We start from the raw sequence: 20,456 nt of genomic DNA on the forward strand, positions 1-20,456 counted from the left end.
ATTGAACATAGTATCTATTCAACCCCTCGTCATCTACCCTGGCAAAATTTAAATATTGTATCAGGATTAGCCAGGGATTAATACGTCAACATTGAACTCCAACATGAGACGCAAACACAGATTCTACACATGTGTTTTGTGTTACCAAACTTTTATTCTGAAGTTTTGGTGATGAACCGGATACAGTACACGTTTTGAAGCAGGTCACAGAAGGAAAACGTGCTCACATGTGAATATAGAAGTGCTGCTGAAACGAGGTACCAATACTAACACTGTTGTGATCGCGTACTTTCATTATTTTTGATCTGATCGCTCTTAACTACTGACGAATTGTACTGCAAGTCTCTCAACAGAACGATCAGTGCTGATTTGATTGTACATGTGGTTGGTTTTAAGCTGAACTAATGCAATGCAATGCAACACCACCCTTGGTTAGGTAGCTAGGACCCGGTTCAGACAAGCGGTGTCAATTCTTGATGAAACTTTTAAAGCATGCTTACCGCCAGGATAAGGCTATAGGCACGATCAGCTAACTAGTTTGCCATGCCCTTCATACCATGCCATGTTGTGGTGTGGGTGACATAGCCGGCTAGCTTGATCACTGTGTAAACAAGAAAAACAAGGGCCTCAAGTGTGTGTGTGTGTGTCTCACTCACTGTCCCCCTGAACCTTTCCAGCAGACCCCTGAGAACCTGCCACAATGACATCTTTAGCCCACCAGCTGAAGCGGCTTGCCTTGCCACAAAATGATTCAAATCTGCTTAGTCGTAACGAGGTGGCCTCCCTACTTTTTGAGCCTAAAGATGCTGCCACCATGGACAAAACGACCTTCTATGCACTGGGTAGGCTTTTAATTAGTGGATATAACATGATTGTGATATGTTTATGAACTTACTAGTCAATACCATAGTCCTGCATGATTTGACAGAATGACATTCCAAGCAATTCCTTACTTCAATAGTTGCCGTAGATACATTCATACGTTAACCCTGATTGTCTCTCATTTGTATGGTCACAGGTTGCACAGGTCTGGAAGAACTGCTTGGTATCGAGCCTGCGTTCAATGAATTCCAGGACACCCTCTTCAGCCAGGCGTCAATGGAACTAGAGCGCAGTGTCCAGTCCAAAGAGGTCAATAAGAAACTGGACACTGGCATCTCCCTGTTCCTCACACGTCTGTCACCGTACTTCCTCCTCAAGCCAGCCCAGAAGTGCATAGAGTGGCTCATACACAGGTATCCTCATTCAGCATTTCCTCTATTGTGTGATGTCTATCTGTTGTGGTGTTCACATCTGTTCCTGGTTGTTCCACCGAGAAGCACAGCCTTGAGTCTGACTGCCTTGTTATCCATTGCAGGTTTCACATCCATCTGTACAACATGGACAGTCTGATCGCCTGTGCCTTGCCCTACCATGAAACTAAGGTGTTTGTCAGGGTCATTCAGCTCTTCACGTTGAGGGACCCCACAAACAAATGGAACTGGCTGGAATGCCTTCAGGTAACTGACAAAGAACCTGTCATCGCTGTTTATGAGCATAACTGCAATGCTCCATGTTTTGAGTCAAGAGAAACAAAAAACAATTATAGAAACAGTGCAGAAGTAGGGAAGCTGAACATGTTTTGTTGTTGTGTATTCCTGAAAGATACCATGGACCATTTTAATTTCTTTTTACAGAAACCAGGAGTTCCATTGGCCAGAGGAACTCTCATTATTCACTGTTACAAAGACTTGGGCTTCATGGATTTCATCTGCACCCTTGTGACCAAGTCAATCAAGGCAAACCAAAAACATTTTTACACCTCCACGTTGTTTAGATGTTGTCCTTCTTTCCTTACCCATCTCAAATCCTAATCTAGACCTGTTGGTCCTTTCTTTACAGGCCTATTCAGGACATACTGGCAACTGTGCCCAGCTTAGAGTGATATTCTCCTTCTACGCCTCCACCATAGTACCAGCATTGGATGCTGTTGAGAACGTCACAGACACAATCATATCTAAGCTCCTGCCTTATGTACAGAAGGTGAGGTACAATTTGAGGACGTTTCAAGTGTTTTTAGCATAAGTAGCTATTTGTAAGACACTACAGAGAGCTAATAATCTCTTGTGTGTGTCTAGGGTTTGAAGTCCTCCCTGAGTGACTACAAGGCTGCCACCTACATGATAGTGTGTCAGCTGGCCGTGAAGGTGGTGATGGAGGCCCAGCTGGTGGATACCCTGGCTCTGCATATCAGCAAGTCCCTGTGCAAGGAACCTGTGATGTCCAAAGAGGGCCTGGGCTGCCTCATCGTCCTCCTGCAGAACCAGAAGGAGGGATCCGTAGGGCTAAAGTGAGAATTTAGAACTTTTTGTGATATACGCCTAATATGGCACTGTCATCTTTAGGACTAAACAGCAATTTGTTCATGCCCAGATATGTGTTGTAGACTTTGGTGTTCTATGAATTTGTTGGGGATATTTTTGTTGTTGTTTGTTCCTTAGAGCATTTGGCCACCTGTGTGCCGTGCCCTCCTTGGTCCCCACCCTTCAAGCTATGGCAGCCGTTCATGACATCAGTCCCCTGCTGCGCTATCTGCTGCCTCACCTGGTTCACTCCGTCGTCACCGGCACTGGTACTGACATTGGCACCGGTGAGTTGCAGAGTAATACTTCCCCCCCCCCCCCTGCCTGTCTTTCTACTGTAGTTTCACCTGGTTGCACCAATGAACTGTCACCTAATCTCCTGAATGTGAAATGGGAAAGTGTTTTCTTCTTGTTTGGTCATAGATGCTATGGAGACTGAGGAGCCATCAGAGAGCTGGAGCTACGGGAGCCTTTTTGAGTCTGTCCTTCAGACTGTTCCTCTCTCCAAAGGCCTGGACAACACCGTGGCAAAGTAATCCATTTTTGGAACTCATTTTGTTGCCATGTTGCACCATATTTTATTCATGGATACTTGGCAATGGCTCAGTCGGTTGTTTTTCAATATGTACATTTCCATTTTGGAGGTGAGGTGATTCTGAATATGTCTGGTCATGTCACACCCAGGTTCCTCCTCGAGGAATACCTCTCCCAGAGTCAGCTTCCTGCTGACGATCTCACCGCCCTCAACCAGCGCTTGCTGCCGTTCGTCCGATTGTTTGAGTCAAAGTAAGTTTCATCTAATGACCCCCCCCGCCATCTCTTCTCTCTGCACAAGACTTCCTTCAATGACGTCCTTATTCTAAACCCATGTATCACAAGGTAACACTCTTATCATGGTCACATGGTTATATTCAGTATATACTACATTCTGTTTTGGACTTGCACCCCCATCACTTGTTACACTCTCAGCTTCCTATCCACTGGCCCAGCACTCCTCCTCCTCCTCCTCCTACTGGTGTGTATTGTATACAGAGCAGGGGAGGCTGGTGGAGGTAGAAAATAGAAATCACAGGCCGGGTTCATTGTAATGCATGGAATGGAATGAGGAAAGGCGTCATTTACATTTAGCAGACACCTTTATCCAAAGCAACTTACAACAAATATATTTGTCTAAGTAAGTGAATCATCTATCCATCAGTCATCATAAGAAGAAGTAATCCATGCCAAAACCTGGGGCTATTGGCATTTACAATGCTAGAAGAAGGAAGAATTGTTGTTGTTGTTGTTGTTGTTATTATTATTATTATTTATAGTAGAGAAACTGTACAGGAGGGTAGTGGATATGAGGAGGTCTTTCGGAGGGACAGTTAAGATATAGCCTGAGGAGATGGGTCTTCAATCTACGGCGGAAGATAGGGAATGACTCTGCAGTCCTGACACAGCAATGGGCAGCTCGTTCCATCAGCGGGGCTCCAGGACAGTGAAAAGTCGTGACCGTGTAGCGCGACTGCTGCATCCATGTAGATATCCCACCCTACTTGCGTCGAACACGTGTACCATTCCTCATTCCATTCCATGAATCACAATGAGCCGGTCCTCCGCTTTCTTCCTCCACCAGCCTCCCCTGATACAGACACACTGACAGGTCTGTTGTTGCAGGTACCCAAGGGCTCTGGATGTGCTCCTGGAGGGCCATGTGAGTGACATCACCAGCACAGAAGACAAGAACATCTTCCACCAGTTCATCTCTCTGACCATGAGCAGTGGCAAGTACCAGGTATGGTACAGTACCCAGCAAGCGCCTCGGTAGAGAGATGTATGTCAGCGTCAACCATCTTTTTACCTGTTGAGTTTGAGCTTCACTCTCTCTCCTGTTTTTGGTCCTAGATTTTAGGCGACTCTGACACCTCCCTCCTGCTCAGTCTGAAACACCCGCTTCCTTCGGTGAGAAACATGGCCGTGGAATACCTGACGGGCGTTCTCACTTCAGGAAAGGTGTGTAAGCCTCGGAAGTCCCATCTCCAGCGTAAACTATGAAAAACGATGAAAAACTGACTCACGTTTGTCCCAGCAGGATGAGTTAGAGGTGGATTTTGTGAAGGAAGCTCTGCTGGAGCGTGTGACGGATGACGTTCCAGAGGTGGTGGCAGCGGCGCTGAAGGCTCTAGAGGTGACCGGAGGGCGCACGGTGTTGCACGTTAGATGACACTAGTCGTACAGTATCTCAGTGTGATCTGAAAAGATGTTTATGAACATACACGCGTTCAGGAACATATCTAGATCGGTAAACGTTGACATAGCTAAGCGTCGTTGATCTTATGACCCGTTTTGTCCACCTCCACAGCTGTATACTGATCGTCTGGACCCGGAAGAGACTGTCTCATGTTTGCTCTCCCTGCTACAACGCGTAGATCTCTCAAAGGCTGGAGACTGGTTAGTGCTGTTCACGCCATATCTAGATGCAGTTATTCAGTTACTTACATGTACATACCCACGTATATTATCCATATGTATTACACACACCTCTCTGTGTGTGTGTGTGCGTATGTATGTATAAACCTATGGCTTAGTGTGTCTCTCCCTGTCATTTAGGTGTCCTGTGTTGATTGATGCCGTGAGGGTTCTGGATAACCTCCAAATGGTCGAGAACCTGAGAATGAGCGTTGGGTGGAGACTGCTGCCTTTCTTGGTGGTCACCTCCGGCCTGCCCGCCTCTCCAGACCTTCAGTTGGCCACCTTTGTCGCCCAGTCCTCCCTCATATCCCAGCTCCCCCTCACACAGGGCTGGTCACAGGGTAACGACAGCAAAACATCCACACGCTCATTAGAAATGCTTTGGTTGTTTGTGGGGTTTTTTGGTCAATAAGGACCTGTGTCATGTTCATAAGAACACGACGGACTAAGAACATGATTGTGTGGAATTCAGGCGAGGCTGGTGGAGGCCGAAATCTGTGGATACCATTCATACCATTCCTCATTCCATTCCACGCCTTATAATGAACCAGTTCTTCAATTTCTGCCTCCACCAGCTGCCTCCTCCCCTGGTGCCATTTTGGAAAAGTCCAACTACTAACCCTAGGTCCAATTCCCTTGATAATGAGGATGATTGACAGGTGGTGTGATGGGTGCTGTAACTGCTGCCTCTCCCCTCTGCTCACAGTGCTAAACGAAGTGATGGAGGAACAGTTTACGGAGAGACACTTCATCGGGTTGGCGAACCAACATCTCATCTCCACACTGACCAAGAACCTGTCGGCTATGGACCCCTTCACCAAACGCAACACTGTGAGTTCACTAGAGCTCTTCTTTCTCAAAGTCAACGTGCAGTTTAAACTGGAGATGTCTGTAGAAGTGGACAGGCGTCTCCAGGAAGTGAGTTTGTCTGCTGTTCGTCTGTTCGGGGAAAATGTATGGATTTTGACCCAGTCTGAAAATGACCATTGGTGTATCAGTCATCCAGGGTCAGACAACTGGGCCTATAGTGATGTGGTGCATTAAGCTTATTGTCTGCTCTGTTGGTGACAGACTAATAAAACCCATGTGCCCACAAATGTGTTGGTAAAAGATCAAAGAAAAGCATCCAGAATCTATGTTGAAAACCCGTTCATCTGAGTAGTGGCGTCTGGCACCCCTAACGGCCCAATGCACCGGTGGGAGTTGTCAGCTCACTGTGTCTGTCCCTTAGCCAACCGTTCTGCAGCCACAAATTGATTTCGATTTCGTTTTTTTTTTTTCTTCTAAGATTCAGGCGGGATGGTTCCGTAACACAACTCACAATTGAACTTTCACCCTTGTCCATGTCCCTGTAGCTGGAGCAGCTGTCGGAGGCGGTGGTGCACAAGCGGGGCAGCAGCCTGAGGGAGAGGGCAGCCTTCGTGGTGCTGAGCCAGGCCTTGCTGCAGGGTCTAGGAGACCTGAGTGAGACCCACCACCTCCACACGGCCCAGAAGGTCTACTGTCTACTGGAGCCTGCCCTGCTGGAGCTCACTCAGCGAGACACGGCCCCGGTGAGAGGGGACTCATGAGGGATGTGTTGATGTAATATACGCTGTGTGTTTAACATGATCGGTGTATGGGTTGTCGTCTGTATATGCAATATGCTAATATAAATACAGTTTGATTGGATGAAATGAGGATAGAGAGGGGAAGTGATCCGACTAGCACTTTGGGAACCGATATTTACTAATGAGAGATTTCGTTTGATAATGGGATATTTGCATTGGTGGCTTGAATGGTATTTCCCTGTCTTTTATTTCCCCTCTAACTCCCCTGACCTGATCCTCTTTTGCTCGCCGCAGTCTGTTGAGGAGCAGGGAGACTCGTCTCCGTCCTTCTCACCGGTTCTGGTGGCGTACCTCCAGAGTCTGCGAGCGGGGGGGTCTGGGGAGGCGGAGTACGGAGTGCTGCTGGTCTCGCTGCTCAGGGGACTCGTCTGCAGCCTCAAATGCCACGATACGTCCTTCAAAGGTAACAGTCGCCACCGACGAAGCGACACTGCTCCTATTCAACGGAATCGGGATGTCATGTTGTTTTTGCTCATTTCTTACGCTATGCTAGCAAAATGAAGGGCTAGACACGTCGCATTTACAGTATGCCCGGGTTCTCTGTGCTGCGTTTGTCACTCAGCATCAGAGCAAAAAAGAAAAGGGAAGTCTGACTGACTGACTGTTGCCATTGTTGTTTATCGCAGGGGAGACGTGGTGGAACCCAGAAAAGCTGGACAGCAACACCTGCTGCTACCTCCACCTGCTGTGTCGCCTGTTTGACGTCATCATCACAGGGGCCAGCCAGGGGCCCATGGTACCCAGTTTCCGAGCCCTGATGAAGCTGCTGTTTGAGGTATTCTTCCATGTGTAATTAATAAATAATTTTGCCATTTAGCAGACGCTTTTAATCCAAAGCACTTTACAATTACGAATTACAGGGACATTCCCCCTAGAGTAACTGAGGGCTAAGTGCCTTACTCAAGGGCACACTAGTAGTGGTGTGGTTTCAGGCGGGATTTGAACTCACAACCTTCCGATCACAAGTCCAACTCACTATCCACTAGAGTGAGCACTAGACCATCACTACCCCACACTTTGTGTACTTTATAGATGCCATAAAAGTGCTTCTGACCAATTCACAGTTTGTCAAATATTGGACATATATGGAGCATGTATGCATTATGGTACCTCGATGGTATTGGGTACAGATCCACTGTGTGTTTCACTGTGCCTTATACCAGTCCAGGGTTGCCGCGGGGTCTTAAAAAGTCTTAAATGTAATCATGTGAATTGTAGGCTTCTTAATTGTAATCTTAAATATGATTTGACAGGTCCAAACGTATTGGATTAGGAAGTTACTTCTATGTCGCGATAACTTCTCTGTATTGCGTTTACATGTGTTTGGGGAAAAGTGTCCGGGCTGCGAAGTAAGCAGTACGGGGTAGCCTATCAGTCCCGTCCCGTCCCCCCCCCCGCAACAGTTAGTATGGAAATAAATCAACATGGAACCAATGATCACTAACTTTGCAGCCCCGTTCTCTTATCTGTTCCAGGTTCACCTGAGTGATCCACTGGAGATGTTCAAGTTTCTGTCTCTGCTGTGGGGTTACAACAGTAACCTGTTGGACTACAGGGTCAACGCCATCCTGCAGACCCAGGCTCTCTACGTAGGCAGAGCCCTCCTCAGGCCCCAGCGAGGGAACACCCTGACCATGCTGGCCTCTGCCTCATCCCCAGGTAAGGCCAGACTGGATGGTCACATCTTTTAGTGCTTAATGTGAATTGTTGTGAATGGAGCTGTGTCTCTCTAAAAGTGGACAGTTATCTCCAGGAATTGAGTTTGAGACCATGTCATTTAATACTGTGTGTTTTACTGTTTAGAGAGTTTGGCTCAGTCTGAAAATGACCTTGGGTGTATCAGTCATCCAGGGTCAGACCACTGGGCCTACAGTGATGTGGTGCGTTAAGCTTATTGCCTGCTCTGTTAGTGACAGACTAATAAAACCCATGTGCCCACAATTCTCTGTAAAAAGGTGCTAACAAGCGTCCTGAATCCAGAGCGTTTTTAATCCGTGTATGGATTAAAACACTGATGCTGAAGAATCGATGAATCTGTGGAGTGAACAAATCGAGCGCTTAGAACATTTGCACTCGTCCGTCTTTTTTTAAATAGAAATATTGATGAGGAGAACTTGTTCCCACCTCTTGTTTTCCGGTATGATAATGGCGGTGTTTGTGTCCGTACACAGTGGTGCTGACCCTGCTGGCCTCTCTGAGCTCTCCGGTGCGTGAGGTGAGGAGGGCAGCCACCGCCACCCTACAGCCTCTGTCTGAGGTGCAGAGCTCCCCCTTCCACCCCTTCATAAGCAGGCTACTGAAGAACACCGAGGAGCTCATCGCTGATCCCTCCCATCTCAGCCAGGTCAGACACAAACACGCTCACACACACACACACACACACACACACACACATGCACAAGTATGGCGCCCACCCGCTTACTTTCACTCACTCACTTGCACAAACATACACACGTTTGACGAATCATCTGTTAATACGAAGGACCCATGTATTATTTAAGTCATATACACTCAGCTACTTTGTTTAGACTCATTGGTTAATAATACTAAACTTTTTCTGCAGGCCCTAGGTAAGCTCTATGAGGAGGCTGTGACTGGGAAAGACAACGCCAAGGAGAAGAAGCTTCTAGTGTCTCTGGAGCAGCTAATGCAGTGCATGCAGGCACCCAATTGCCCCTCATACACCTCCAAGACCATTCTGAGGGCCCTGCCAGAGGTCAACGGAGAGGTGAGAGGAGAGGAGAGGGACTGGAACACAATGGCCATCTAAGAGGGCCCTGTAACTGTATTGTTTTGGTGACATTTTGTGATTATTTTTTCTTCACTTTTAGCCAGGCTTAGTAGGTGTAAAGCCACGTCTTATTTTCCCTTTTCTCCCTTAGTCTGTGTTGTCGGGCCTGCTGCCCTTACTGGAGCGTCTGCTGGAGCAGGGTGGGCCGGATTCCTCCACACTCCTGAAGGACGAGGCCCTGCTGATGCAGCTGGTCCTGGGGAAGTACAACGAGCAGGCTGCCCCCCTCCTGGTCCGGGACCAGGCCTGCCTGGAGCTGTTCATCAGAGCCCTGCGGACCCCAGCCCAGCCCTACCTCGACATCCCCAGCTTCCAGATCATAGCCCTGGAACAGGTAAGATACCGAAGCTGTGCCGCTGTCATTGAGTTCCATCATAGTAATGATGATGCCATAATTGTATACATTTTAAACTTCTTAAACCAATGTGTAATTTTTGCTGCACTCCAGTGGCTTCACGCCCAAGCATATGCGACACGGTCTGGTGAAAGGGGGAACAAGTCGGCAACCAATCAAAATGTTCAGACCTTTATTTTGAAACATGGAAATACATTTCAAGGTTGTTGAAAATCACAACACAAACTCGCTAGTCAAGCCAAAATACTGCAATGCAATTGATTCGGTGAGTAATCCCCACTGCTATCCAGTTAACTATAACACTTCTTTACATTGTTAGCAGGCTCACAAAACAAGCTGTGTTAGTTGACTAGCAAGTGTGTCATTCATTTTCAACAACGCTGAAATGTATTTACATTTTCCTAAATAAAAGTCTAAACATTAAATTGGCTTCCGACTTGTTCCCCCTTTCACCAGACCGCGTCACATATTGTCACACTATGCAGTGATAGCTTTTTGCTGCCCATCATAAAGTCCCATCATCACCTGATCTCTGTCCGCAGATCACCAAGCCCTTCTACTCCGCCCTGGCAGACGAGAAGGTCCAGCAGAGGCTTCTGGGAATCATGTTTGACCTTCTGGTGGAGAGCAGGAGCGCTGTCGTGGCTCAGTCCATCAGTAGTGTCTTCAAAGGGGTGAGGAACCTCCTCCATGAACTGAGACATCACCACGTCCGTGATGGTTTTAAAATGGCTTACCCTAACACCAAACTGCTTCTCCCCTAGATTGCTGTGGACGCTGAGCTAGTGGCCAATGAGCTAGCGCCACCAGAGAAACCCAAAGTGACTGTATCGGTGCAGCAGACCCGCAGGAGCACAATGTTACAGCGGTGAGGAACAGACCTAACATGGACCCTACATTAACCATTACATTACCCTACAATACAGGAGAGGCTGGTGGAGGTTCCATGTATTACAATGAGCCTGTCCTCTGATTTCTATCTCCACCAGCCTCCACTGCTACAATGTCCTCTTTGATTTTCCAGATTGTTGTTGTTGTTGTTGTTGTTGTTGTTGATGATAATGTAGTTCTTATTCTCTCCTCAGAAGGACACAGGACACTGACCAGGCAGCACCAGAAGTGGGAGCTGTCTCTTGGCAGAGAGTGACTCTCATCCTGGAGCTGCTGCAGCACAAGAAGAAGCTGAAGAAGCCTCAGACGCTGGTCCCGGTCCTCTTCACCCTCCTCTCCAGGTACACCCCAGTCCTTCTTCTACATTTAGAAAGGAGTCCTTACCTTCCTCCCTTCTTTGAAGGTATCGCTGATCTCACACGACAGGGTTGACCAAATCAACATGGTGGAACCTTTGATCCCATCCCCCCCATTTGATCCCATCCATCCACCTATGTCGGATCTGCGAGTACCTCCAAAAAGAAGAGAGGGAAGGGAGTACTTCCAGAGTATTGAAACATGGCGTTTCCATGTTTAATAGTCATGTCCATGGCGTTCATTTGATTGGTCCTGTAGTTGACCCAGTGCTCTCTGCCCTCGCCAGGTGTTTGGAGATGTCCACGGCGGAGCAGGGGAGCATGGAGTACACCAAGCAGCTCCTCCTCAGCTGCCTACTCAACATCTGCCAGAAGCTGTCTCCAGACGGAGGCCCCGTCAGCGCAGGTAAGGACCAGGCAGAGAGACCTCTGCTGCTCCACAGGGGTGCCCCCAGTAGGCCTGTACCATAGACAGCCGTGGTCCTGGAGGACACAGCGTTCTGGACAGCCTTTTGTTCCAGCCGCCCTCGCACTTAATACATCTGATCCAACGCAAATCTCACAATCCCACCAGGTTCAGTTTAGATGAGTCGGTTCAGATGTGTAAGTGCTAGGCAGGAGCAAACGCCTGCACTCTACAGCTGTAGACTGTGTGGTTCGGCGGTACGCGTGACTTGTGTATCCCCTCCGCAGATGTGCTGGACGAGGACAAGTTCAACGTGGAGTTGGTGGTGCAGTGTGTGAGAGGGTCGGACATGCCCCAGACCCACCACCACGCCCTGCTCCTGCTGAGCACCGTGGCTGGCATCTTCCCCGTGAGTACCGTCCCAGCTCGTCCTCTACCATCTCTACCATCTCAAGCCTGCTTTCATTCATGTTATTCTTTTCTATGAGAGCAGGGAAATGCTTTGAGGGAAGGTATATACATATTATTGTATTACTATTATTATATTTAAAAATAAATTAATTTTAAAGAAATGTCAACGTTGTTGAAAATCAATGACACACTCACTAGTCAACCCAAGAAATCCCTACTACTACCTAGTTACGGTAACTATAACACTCCTTTACATTGTTAGCAGGCTCACAAAACAAGCTGTGTTAGTTGACTAGCGAGTGTGTCGAGGCTGAAACGCATTTACATTTTTCCGAATAAAAGTCCAAACATTAAATCGGCTGCTGACTTGTTCCCGGTTTCACCAGCTGCTGTCACATATTGAATAGTGGGATAGATCATAGATCATCATTTAGTAGTGGATGGATCATAGTCATTTAGTAGTGTCAAACTGTACTCAATAAAACCAACCATAACATCTCGGACAAGCAATGTCTTATCGTAACGTTTTCTGAACTCATTTCACCATCCCTCCCCAGGAGAAAGTCCTACACAACATCATGTCCATCTTCACCTTCATGGGAGCCAACATCATGCGTCTGGACGACGCCTACAGCTTCCAGGTCATCAACAAGACAGTCCAGACAGTCATCCCTGCCCTCATCAAGGTGAGGGATCCACTCACGAAGAATGTCTATGACTTGCTATTTGTCTTTGGTTATTCTTTAAAATAACCAAAATAAAGGTGTGTTTTTTCATATGTTTGCTGTTGTTTCTACAGGGTCCTGTCAGTACAGTATGAACATTGCTTGTTCCAATGACCAGCCTGTTCCTATTGCTCACTGTGTGTGTCTGCGTATGTGTGCGTCTGTGTGGGTTCTTTGACGTCATGCCTGACAGTGAATCCAAATAAAGTACTGAACTGTGTGTGTCTTCCTGTGTGTCCTAGGCCCACGAGGGTGATGACAGCAGGTCCTCTGGCCACATGGAGGCTGTAGTGACGCGGATCATCCACGTGTTCTCTGACGCGCTGCCCCACGTGCCCGAGCACCGCAGGCTGCCCATCCTGACACAGCTGGTGACCACCCTGGGGCCCGCCCGCTTCCTCTGGGTCCTACTGCTGCTCCTGTTCAAGCAGCACGCCACCCAGACCGCAGCCACCGCCAGTGGCCCAGAAAAGGTCGGTTGTCAAGGAAAGCCTCACTGAAACAGCAATACATGAAATGTGTGTCTGTGTCATCAACCCCATGCAAAGATTAATGCAATGTTAATTTAAGAATGAATAAATAAAGTGGGTCTAAGTATGCTGTTATGCTAAGATCGTTCATGACGGTGAGAAACTGACAAATCGTTTGTAAAGCAGTGACAGGTTCGACGCTCTGTAACAGTTGATGGTTTTGGCGGGCCATGTTTGTGTGTTGCCAGGATGCTGCATTGGAGAGGGATGTCGAGTTCTGGATCTCTGTGTGCTGTGAGTTTGACGTTCCCGAACAGCTCACATCCCTCATCAAGATCCTGCAGTATCTGATGGACCTGCCACCTGACAAGGAGGATGGTGAGAAATGACCCAATCCATCTACATCTGCAATATTTCTGCAATACGTTTAGAAGACATGAACAATATATCTGCAAATCATTTACAATATATGTAAAAACACTGAACTTTAACATAAATTGGGTGTGGGTTAATATGGTTTCAGTATTAACGTGATTTCCCCCAAAAATGTGAATGTCATTTTTTAAATATCTACAAAACAGTAACATACATGTGTATGCAATACATCTACAATATAAAAACCAGTGTTTCCTCTATATGCATTTATTGGTGGCGGGCCGCCACGAATGAATTTCCTCCGCCACTAATTGATTGTCCACTAAGTGCACGATTTCTCAAAAAATCTATAATAATAATAATAATAATAATAATAATGGATGTTGACTAAAAGTGCACCTAAATCCACGCCCATCTCTCTCTAACCACTGATCCAAAATCAGATTAATGACATTAAACATTCAGTTGACGACGTGACACGTTGACGACGTGACACAAGGGCTACTCCTGATTGGTCTAAATGTGAACCGGCATGAGAACCGTGCAGACTCAACCATCCCTGCTCAGCAGTCTTACCTGCCGAAATGCGATTTAAAATCTAAATCAGTCTTTTTTGGTTGAAATTAGGTCGTTGTTTTGAGCGCGCGTGCGCGTTTCATGCGCGTGCACGTGGAAAAAAATTGCGCAGGGCTATCCGCCACTAATTCCAAAAATTCCTGGAGGAAACACTGAAAACAATACACCTACCGCACGATATATAACCACAAACAAACCATTGTTGTGCGTTCAGGTCCAGTAAAGAGACCGATGCCTAGCAGGGGGGCTAAGAAGAAGAAGAAGGAGGAGGAGAGCGCAGAGGAGCTGATCTTCAACACTGAAGCCCACAGCAACAAGGAGCTGCGCCACTACAAGTTCCTCTCTGTGTCCTTCATGGCCCAGCTGCTGGCCTCAAGCAGCTTTGTGGGGAAGGTGAGGTGGCTCAGTAAATGTATGGGTACGTCCTGGTTCAGATCCAGGTTCAGCGTGAGGTGGCTCAGTAAATGTATTGCCGCGGTTTAACATTGTAACGTGTCCTTCAGGTCGCGGACGGTGGGGACGATATGGACATGTCCCTGCAGGAACTACAGCAGAGGTGAGCTGTAGTTAAGACTAGCCTGAATGTACACATGCATGACTCATGGCCTGCTAATGCCCCTTGCACACCGGCCCAAGTTCTGGTCAACAGAACCTTCATCAGGGTGTGTTATATTACATGAAGAAATGGTAGCATGTGAAATTCCCGTAGAAAATTCCTGAGAGTCACTCATTTCTTTCCTGGTTTTCCCCGTGTAGCCTTCTAGAGGAGGTCCTGCGCTACATTCACACTGTGGCTCTCTGTGTGGAAGAGAATGCAGACAAGCCCACAGCCAAGTTCTGGAGAGCCATGCTCAACAAGGCCTATGACGTTCTGGATAAAGTATGTCTACTACTGCAGTACTTTGATATAGACGAGAGAGAGTTGAAAATCAGTCGGCCGATCCTAAGGGAAACCCTTTTGAACACAGTCAGGCTTTAATTGTGACACGTCTCTATCCCTGATCACCAGGTGAACGCTCTGTTGCCCACGGATACCTTCATCACGGTGATGAGAGGCCTCATGGGCAACCAGCTGCCGTCTGTGCGGCGCAAGGCCATGGAGCTGCTCAACAACAAGCTGCAGCAGAAGACCCAGTGGCAGGAGGAGCAGGTCAGCACACACACACAGACACGCACGCGCACACACACACACACACACACACACACACACACACAAACACAAACCCACAAACCTACACACACCCAGAAACACACTTTTCAGTTCCAACCTAGACCTCTCTATCTCTCTCTCCCAGGTTACTGTGCTTCTGGAGCTGACGGGCAACCTGCTAAACATTGTGGGTGGGGGTCCCACTAAGATCGGGGAGGAGGAGGAGGAGGAGCAGGCCATCAACAGACAGACAGCCCTCTACAGCCTCAAGCTGCTGTGCCGCAGTTTCGGCGCCGGCCACCAGGCGGCGTTCGTTCCGGTGCTGATCCGCGCCGTGGAGATCGTGATTTCGCCGCGGGAGGAAAAGAACGTGATGGGCAGTGCCCTGCTGTGTATCGCCGAGGTGGCCAGCACTCTCAAAGCCCTCGCCATCCCACAGCTGCCCAGGTACGGAGGTTCGACCACACAGCAGTGCTGCCACCCGTGTTTAGCGGGTCCTTGACAGACCAGTGCTTTTGACTGCTCCGTTAACTCTTTATTCATATGATTTGATTACAGTTAAGATGTTTCGATAATGTGTTTACTATTATTTATGTTACAGATAAACCCAAGTGTAAAGTCACTGATCAGTCAGTTCTATCACACGTCTGATTCCCGGCTCTCTCCTCTCTGTGCTTTTCCAGGTTGATGCCTGCCGTGCTTCACACCCTGACAGAGAGGAAGGAGCTGTTGACCAATGAGATCTATTTGCTGAGTGCTGTTACAGCCCTGCAGCGTGTGGTTGAGACCCTGCCTCACTTTATTAGCCCCTACCTGCAGGACATACTGCTCCAGGTGAGGCCTGGGCTCACATACACACACACACACACACACACACACAGACCTCTGTCTCTGCACATTGTGAATATGTGGCTCGTTTGGAGATTTGAAGGGCTGAATTGTAATTTAGCATAGCTAACTGGGTTTTTGTTATGGACATCATTGCATGATTTTTTCATTGAAGTACGTCATGCCAAAGTTTGTATTTGGCCCTAATTATTTTAAAGCACAATACATAGCCCAGCTCTGAACGTATAGTAACCAGTTCACTGAAAGTAGATGATGTGATCTTGGATACCGTTCCATTCCATGCATTACGATGAGCCCGTCCTCCGATTACTACCTCCGCCAGACTCCCCCGATAGAATTGAGGTAAATGAGTGGTGTAACAGTACCTGTCCTCCCTCCAGGTGTCTCATCTGACGCGGGTGGCAGAGAAGGCCGGCACGTCCCCACAGCTGAGCATTCGTCTGACCTCTCTCAGGACCACCATGGCCACCAAAGTGCCCCCCAGGGTCCTGCTGCCCACCCTCACCAAGTGCTACAGCAAGATGGTGGACTCCAAGCAGGTAGGTGGTGTATATGTCGTCGACCCCTAGGGATATACCGTAGCTTGACTTTTTAACACAACTCACTGGTAGAAGAGACCTCTTTCTCAAGGGGACTTGTCTGGTTGAGTAAATAAAGAGGTGGGAAGCAAGCTTTATTTTAGCATGGATATGTGAGTGAAGGTCTAGTATTCATGGTCATGTATTGTTTACAATCAATGTATGTGATTTCAGTTTGATTTTAAAGTGAAGAATAGTTAGATGAACTGAGATATTTGACAGTGGGTCTCTCTGCCATTCATTTCCACAGAGCCAGCTTGGTCCTCTGATGGGCGTCTTGAAACAGCACATTGGTAACATGGAGAAGGATCAGCTGAACTCCCACCAATCAGAGCTGACATCCTTCTTCCTGATTGCTCTGGACTTCAGAACCAAACACTGCAAGGTATGTCTCTGTCTCTGTCTGTGTTTGACTGTCTCTCTCTGTCTGTTGGTATGTATCTGTTTGAAAGAGACTGCAGACTGAGAGCACTCTTCGTGTTGAACTGAGCTAAGAGATGTATCCTCAACAAATTGCCTTGGTTGTCGACTGCCACGGTTAACAGACTGGTCTGTGTGTCTCTGCAGGGTAATCTGGAGAAGACCAAGGAGATCGAGGGCTATGTGATCGACTGTCTCCTGGCTATGGTCATGAAGCTCTCTGAGGTCACCTTTAGGCCCCTGTTCTTCAAAGTACGTATCTTGAATCACGACGCCGTCCCGTTATCCAAAATAGTTTTTTTTGTCTGCTTTGTGTTCGTTTCTTCCTTAGACTCAGATTCTCAACGTCCTCTTAGCTTGGTCTAGATTCACCGTAATCCCTCAAAGATTCAAGACGTACAACGTTTCTATGTGCCCATGCAGCTCTTTGACTGGTGCAAAACGGAGAGCAAGGACCGGCTACTGACCTTCTACCGTCTGTCCGACCGCATCGCTGACAGACTCAAGGGACTCTTCGTCCTGTTCGCCGGACACCTGGTCAAGCCCTTCTCTGACCTCCTCCGCCAGACCAACGTCACCAAAACAGGTGGGTCATCTGAGATATAAGAGCCTTGTGCGGCATGTTCTCGCTGTTGTCTCCCGACACTTTTCACCCCTTGACAGGGCGGGTTTCGAAACCACACGTCGCCACTTTCCGATCTGTATCCCTTCTTGTTCTGTGAGCCCTTCTTGTTCTGTGACCCTCTCAATACTTATGGCAGTATTCATACAAAAATGGAAGTAAAGTGGAAGAGGAATGAATTTCACTCTCTAAAAAAAAAAAAATAAACACCGTCGTACTGTGTGAATCAGACATCTGAATGAGAAACAGAAGACGAGAGTGAAGGTCTCTCGCTAACTGCCCCTGACTCTCCCCCACTCTCCCCCCTGGTTAGACGAGGCCTTCTTTGACTCAGAGGACAACGTGGAGAAGAGCTGCATGCTGCTGCAGTACATCCTGGACTGTCTGCATAAGATCTTCCTGTACGACACACAGCACTTCGTCAGCAAGGAGAGAGCCGACGCCCTCTTGGCACCTCTGGTTGACCAGGTGAGACTCGTGTCTCTCACACTTTAACCGAACATTCTGCCATATATGATTTGATAGAAATCCTAATAATGTAACATTTCAATGATATTGAGGTGGTGGTGATGACAATTTATTTTTTTAAATGTTTTTGCCAACCTTCTCTATGCCCCATGTCCTTGCTATCCCTCTTAACAGTTGTGAATGACTGTCTGTCTGTCCATCCGTGTGTCTGTAGTTGGAGAACACCCTGGGTGGTGAGGAGGTGTACCAGGTCAGGGTCACCAAGCACCTGGTGCCGTGTGTCGCCCAGTTCTCCGTCGCTATGGGAGACGATAGTCAGTGGAAGACCCTCAACTACCAGATCCTGATGAAAACACGCCACAGCTCGGCCAAGGTGAGAGATGTCGTGTCCTGCTTAAGACAATATGTTGTTATTGATGGCTAGTGGCTACTCGCTACGCCAGCAGGACAGGACTGAATCTCAGTGCTTAGGCTCTGGTGTGAGAGGTTTGTGGCAGGGGACTATTACAGAATATAAAACGAGACCAAGGTGACAAGCGAAATTTGTTTTAGGCTCCGTTTGAGGATAGTGATATGGAGCTCCTCATTAAAAACAACGAGTCAGCCTATAGGGGTGAGGTAAGAGTCCAGGTGGACTGGTGCCAGGATAACAACCTCTCTCTGAATATCAGTAAAACTAAGGAGCTGATCGTGGACTTCAGGAGGAAGACGTCCCCCTAAGTGTGGATTTCCAAACAGAATGGAATAGGATAGGACATATTATCTTCAACCAATTTGCTTTTGGCTTTAAAATATGAAAAAGCCATTGTGTCCTTATGACTCACTGTGAAACCTGCTTTGTCTTTGCCCTCAGGTGCGATTCTCAGCCCTGGTGATGCTGCAGGAGCTGGCCACCAAGCTGAGGGAGAACTACATGTCCCTCCTGCCTGAGACCATCCCCTTCCTCGCTGAACTCATGGAGGGTGAGTACACCATCTCTCTCATCTTCATCCATCTCTGTCATCCATCTCTCATCTTCATCCATATTTGTCATCTTTCTAATCTCCGACAACCATCTCAAACTGGGATATGTTGTAGTACAGAAGTAGGATGGAATGGGGAATATAGTGTAAGATGTAGGCTCTTAGGAGACATGCTGGGCTTCACCACTGCCAGTGATGGTGAGTGATCAAGTTAGGTATGACAAGAACTATCAAAACAATTAACATGCAGGTTGGTATGACATGAAGATGATAATGCTTTGTATACTGCTTCAGGGTTATAGACTCTTATGACTGGGTTATAGATCAAAGGGGTAAAACACTACAAGACCTGAGTGAAGACCCAGTTCTTGGTTCAGACCACACAGCAGGACCCAGAGTATGGACTTGCTCTGCTGTCTGATACAGTAAAATAAAACACAAATAAAACACTTAAACACTGCTCTAATAGTAAAATAGGACTGGAGTTTGAGGCTGCAGTCGCCTTCTGATTCTATACTAACCTCCTCAAACTGGGATAAGTTACAGAACACTGAACAATTCCACAGTATAGTAATTCCCCCTTGTGTTGTCTTCTCGAGTGAGTAACCTTTATGCTCGTTGTGCCTGTAGGCTAGTCTTTCTAAGGAACGTGGATAATTGAAGGGTTGGGTGGTTGCCATACACGTGCTTAGGGTAGCAGCGAATAGTGTTCTGCAGTGGCTGCCATTTTGTTTTCCCTGCCTCCTCCTTACCAGTGTGTGTTCTCTGCATTACAGACGAATGTGAGGAGGTGGAACACCAAGTCCAGAAGGTCATCCACGAGATGGAGACCATTTTGGGAGAGCCACTACAGAGCTACTTCTAACGCCCCTCCAACCCCCCCAGTTCCTCTCCCCGGCTTACTCATTAACTGCTTCTCAGAAATGTGTGTCTATCGGTCAGAATCCAGAGATGGGGTGAGACATGATTGTCTGTACAGATTATCATTGGTTTCATGTACAGATGGCCACATTGGTCTCTGGGTACCTGGCATGTCTTGGAAGCCCAGCTTTTAGAGAGAATGTGGTAAAGAAAAATATATATGATGTGTTTATATGAGAATTGATATCAGTCTTTCTGTCTGTTGTCTTTTCCCATGTTTAGTGGTATTATATGAATGGGCTTTTTTTTACAGCACATGTCTTACTGTTGCAACTTTACTACATTGTATGCACATGCCATTTGTAAATGTAAACGATTATGATATTTGTAAACATTCTAATAAATGTTATAGTGAAGGAACCAGGATTTGTGAATTATTCATGCATGAAAAAGTGGATGGATATGTTATGTATTTTCTGTGTTGCAAGTGAAAGGTGCTAACAATTGTCCGTCACAATACATGTCCATTCAGTTGCTGCTCATATGTTGAAGTGGACTTATGGTAGATCCAAGGATATAATAATATGTATGATATCAGGTCTGTCTGTCTCGAACCAATATATGAATACTGCCTCTGTTCACCTCAATGGAATGATCAGCCTCTTATTCAATTGCTGCATATACAAATGCTTGATTGTGCTGTTTAGATTAGTATGCCTATTGCTTAATATCACTTTAAGGCTGATGTCACTGCGTCAACATGAAACGACGCAAAATGCCTGGC

General features: G+C 47.2%; 1 protein-coding gene across 1 annotated transcript; it reads left to right on the top strand.

The window, feature by feature from the left end:
- The first annotated feature begins 209 nt into the window (after nt 1-209).
- heatr1 (HEAT repeat containing 1) lies at nt 210-20,042 on the top strand. The gene is made up of 45 exons (XM_080541691.1): nt 210-257; nt 678-842; nt 1,019-1,235; nt 1,358-1,499; nt 1,677-1,778; nt 1,882-2,022; nt 2,118-2,329; nt 2,481-2,611; nt 2,766-2,874; nt 3,027-3,128; nt 4,002-4,119; nt 4,230-4,337; nt 4,417-4,512; nt 4,687-4,775; nt 4,935-5,137; nt 5,503-5,627; nt 6,152-6,349; nt 6,650-6,809; nt 7,033-7,181; nt 7,882-8,065; nt 8,578-8,750; nt 8,970-9,134; nt 9,289-9,531; nt 10,095-10,226; nt 10,317-10,420; nt 10,638-10,784; nt 11,087-11,205; nt 11,493-11,614; nt 12,174-12,302; nt 12,584-12,814; nt 13,060-13,189; nt 13,977-14,155; nt 14,266-14,318; nt 14,519-14,642; nt 14,772-14,912; nt 15,058-15,359; nt 15,596-15,746; nt 16,142-16,300; nt 16,590-16,724; nt 16,907-17,011; nt 17,183-17,345; nt 17,695-17,849; nt 18,064-18,222; nt 18,703-18,811; nt 19,588-20,042. The coding sequence occupies exons 2-45, from the start codon at nt 701-703 to the stop codon at nt 19,674-19,676; spliced, it is 6,447 nt and encodes a 2,148-aa protein (XP_080397817.1). The 5' UTR covers nt 210-257; nt 678-700; the 3' UTR covers nt 19,677-20,042.
- The last annotated feature ends 414 nt before the right edge of the window (nt 20,043-20,456 follow it).

Source organism: Nansenia antarctica (genome assembly GCF_963989245.1).
Source record: "Nansenia antarctica genome assembly, chromosome: 11".
Classification (NCBI taxonomy): domain Eukaryota; kingdom Metazoa; phylum Chordata; class Actinopteri; order Argentiniformes; family Microstomatidae; genus Nansenia; species Nansenia antarctica.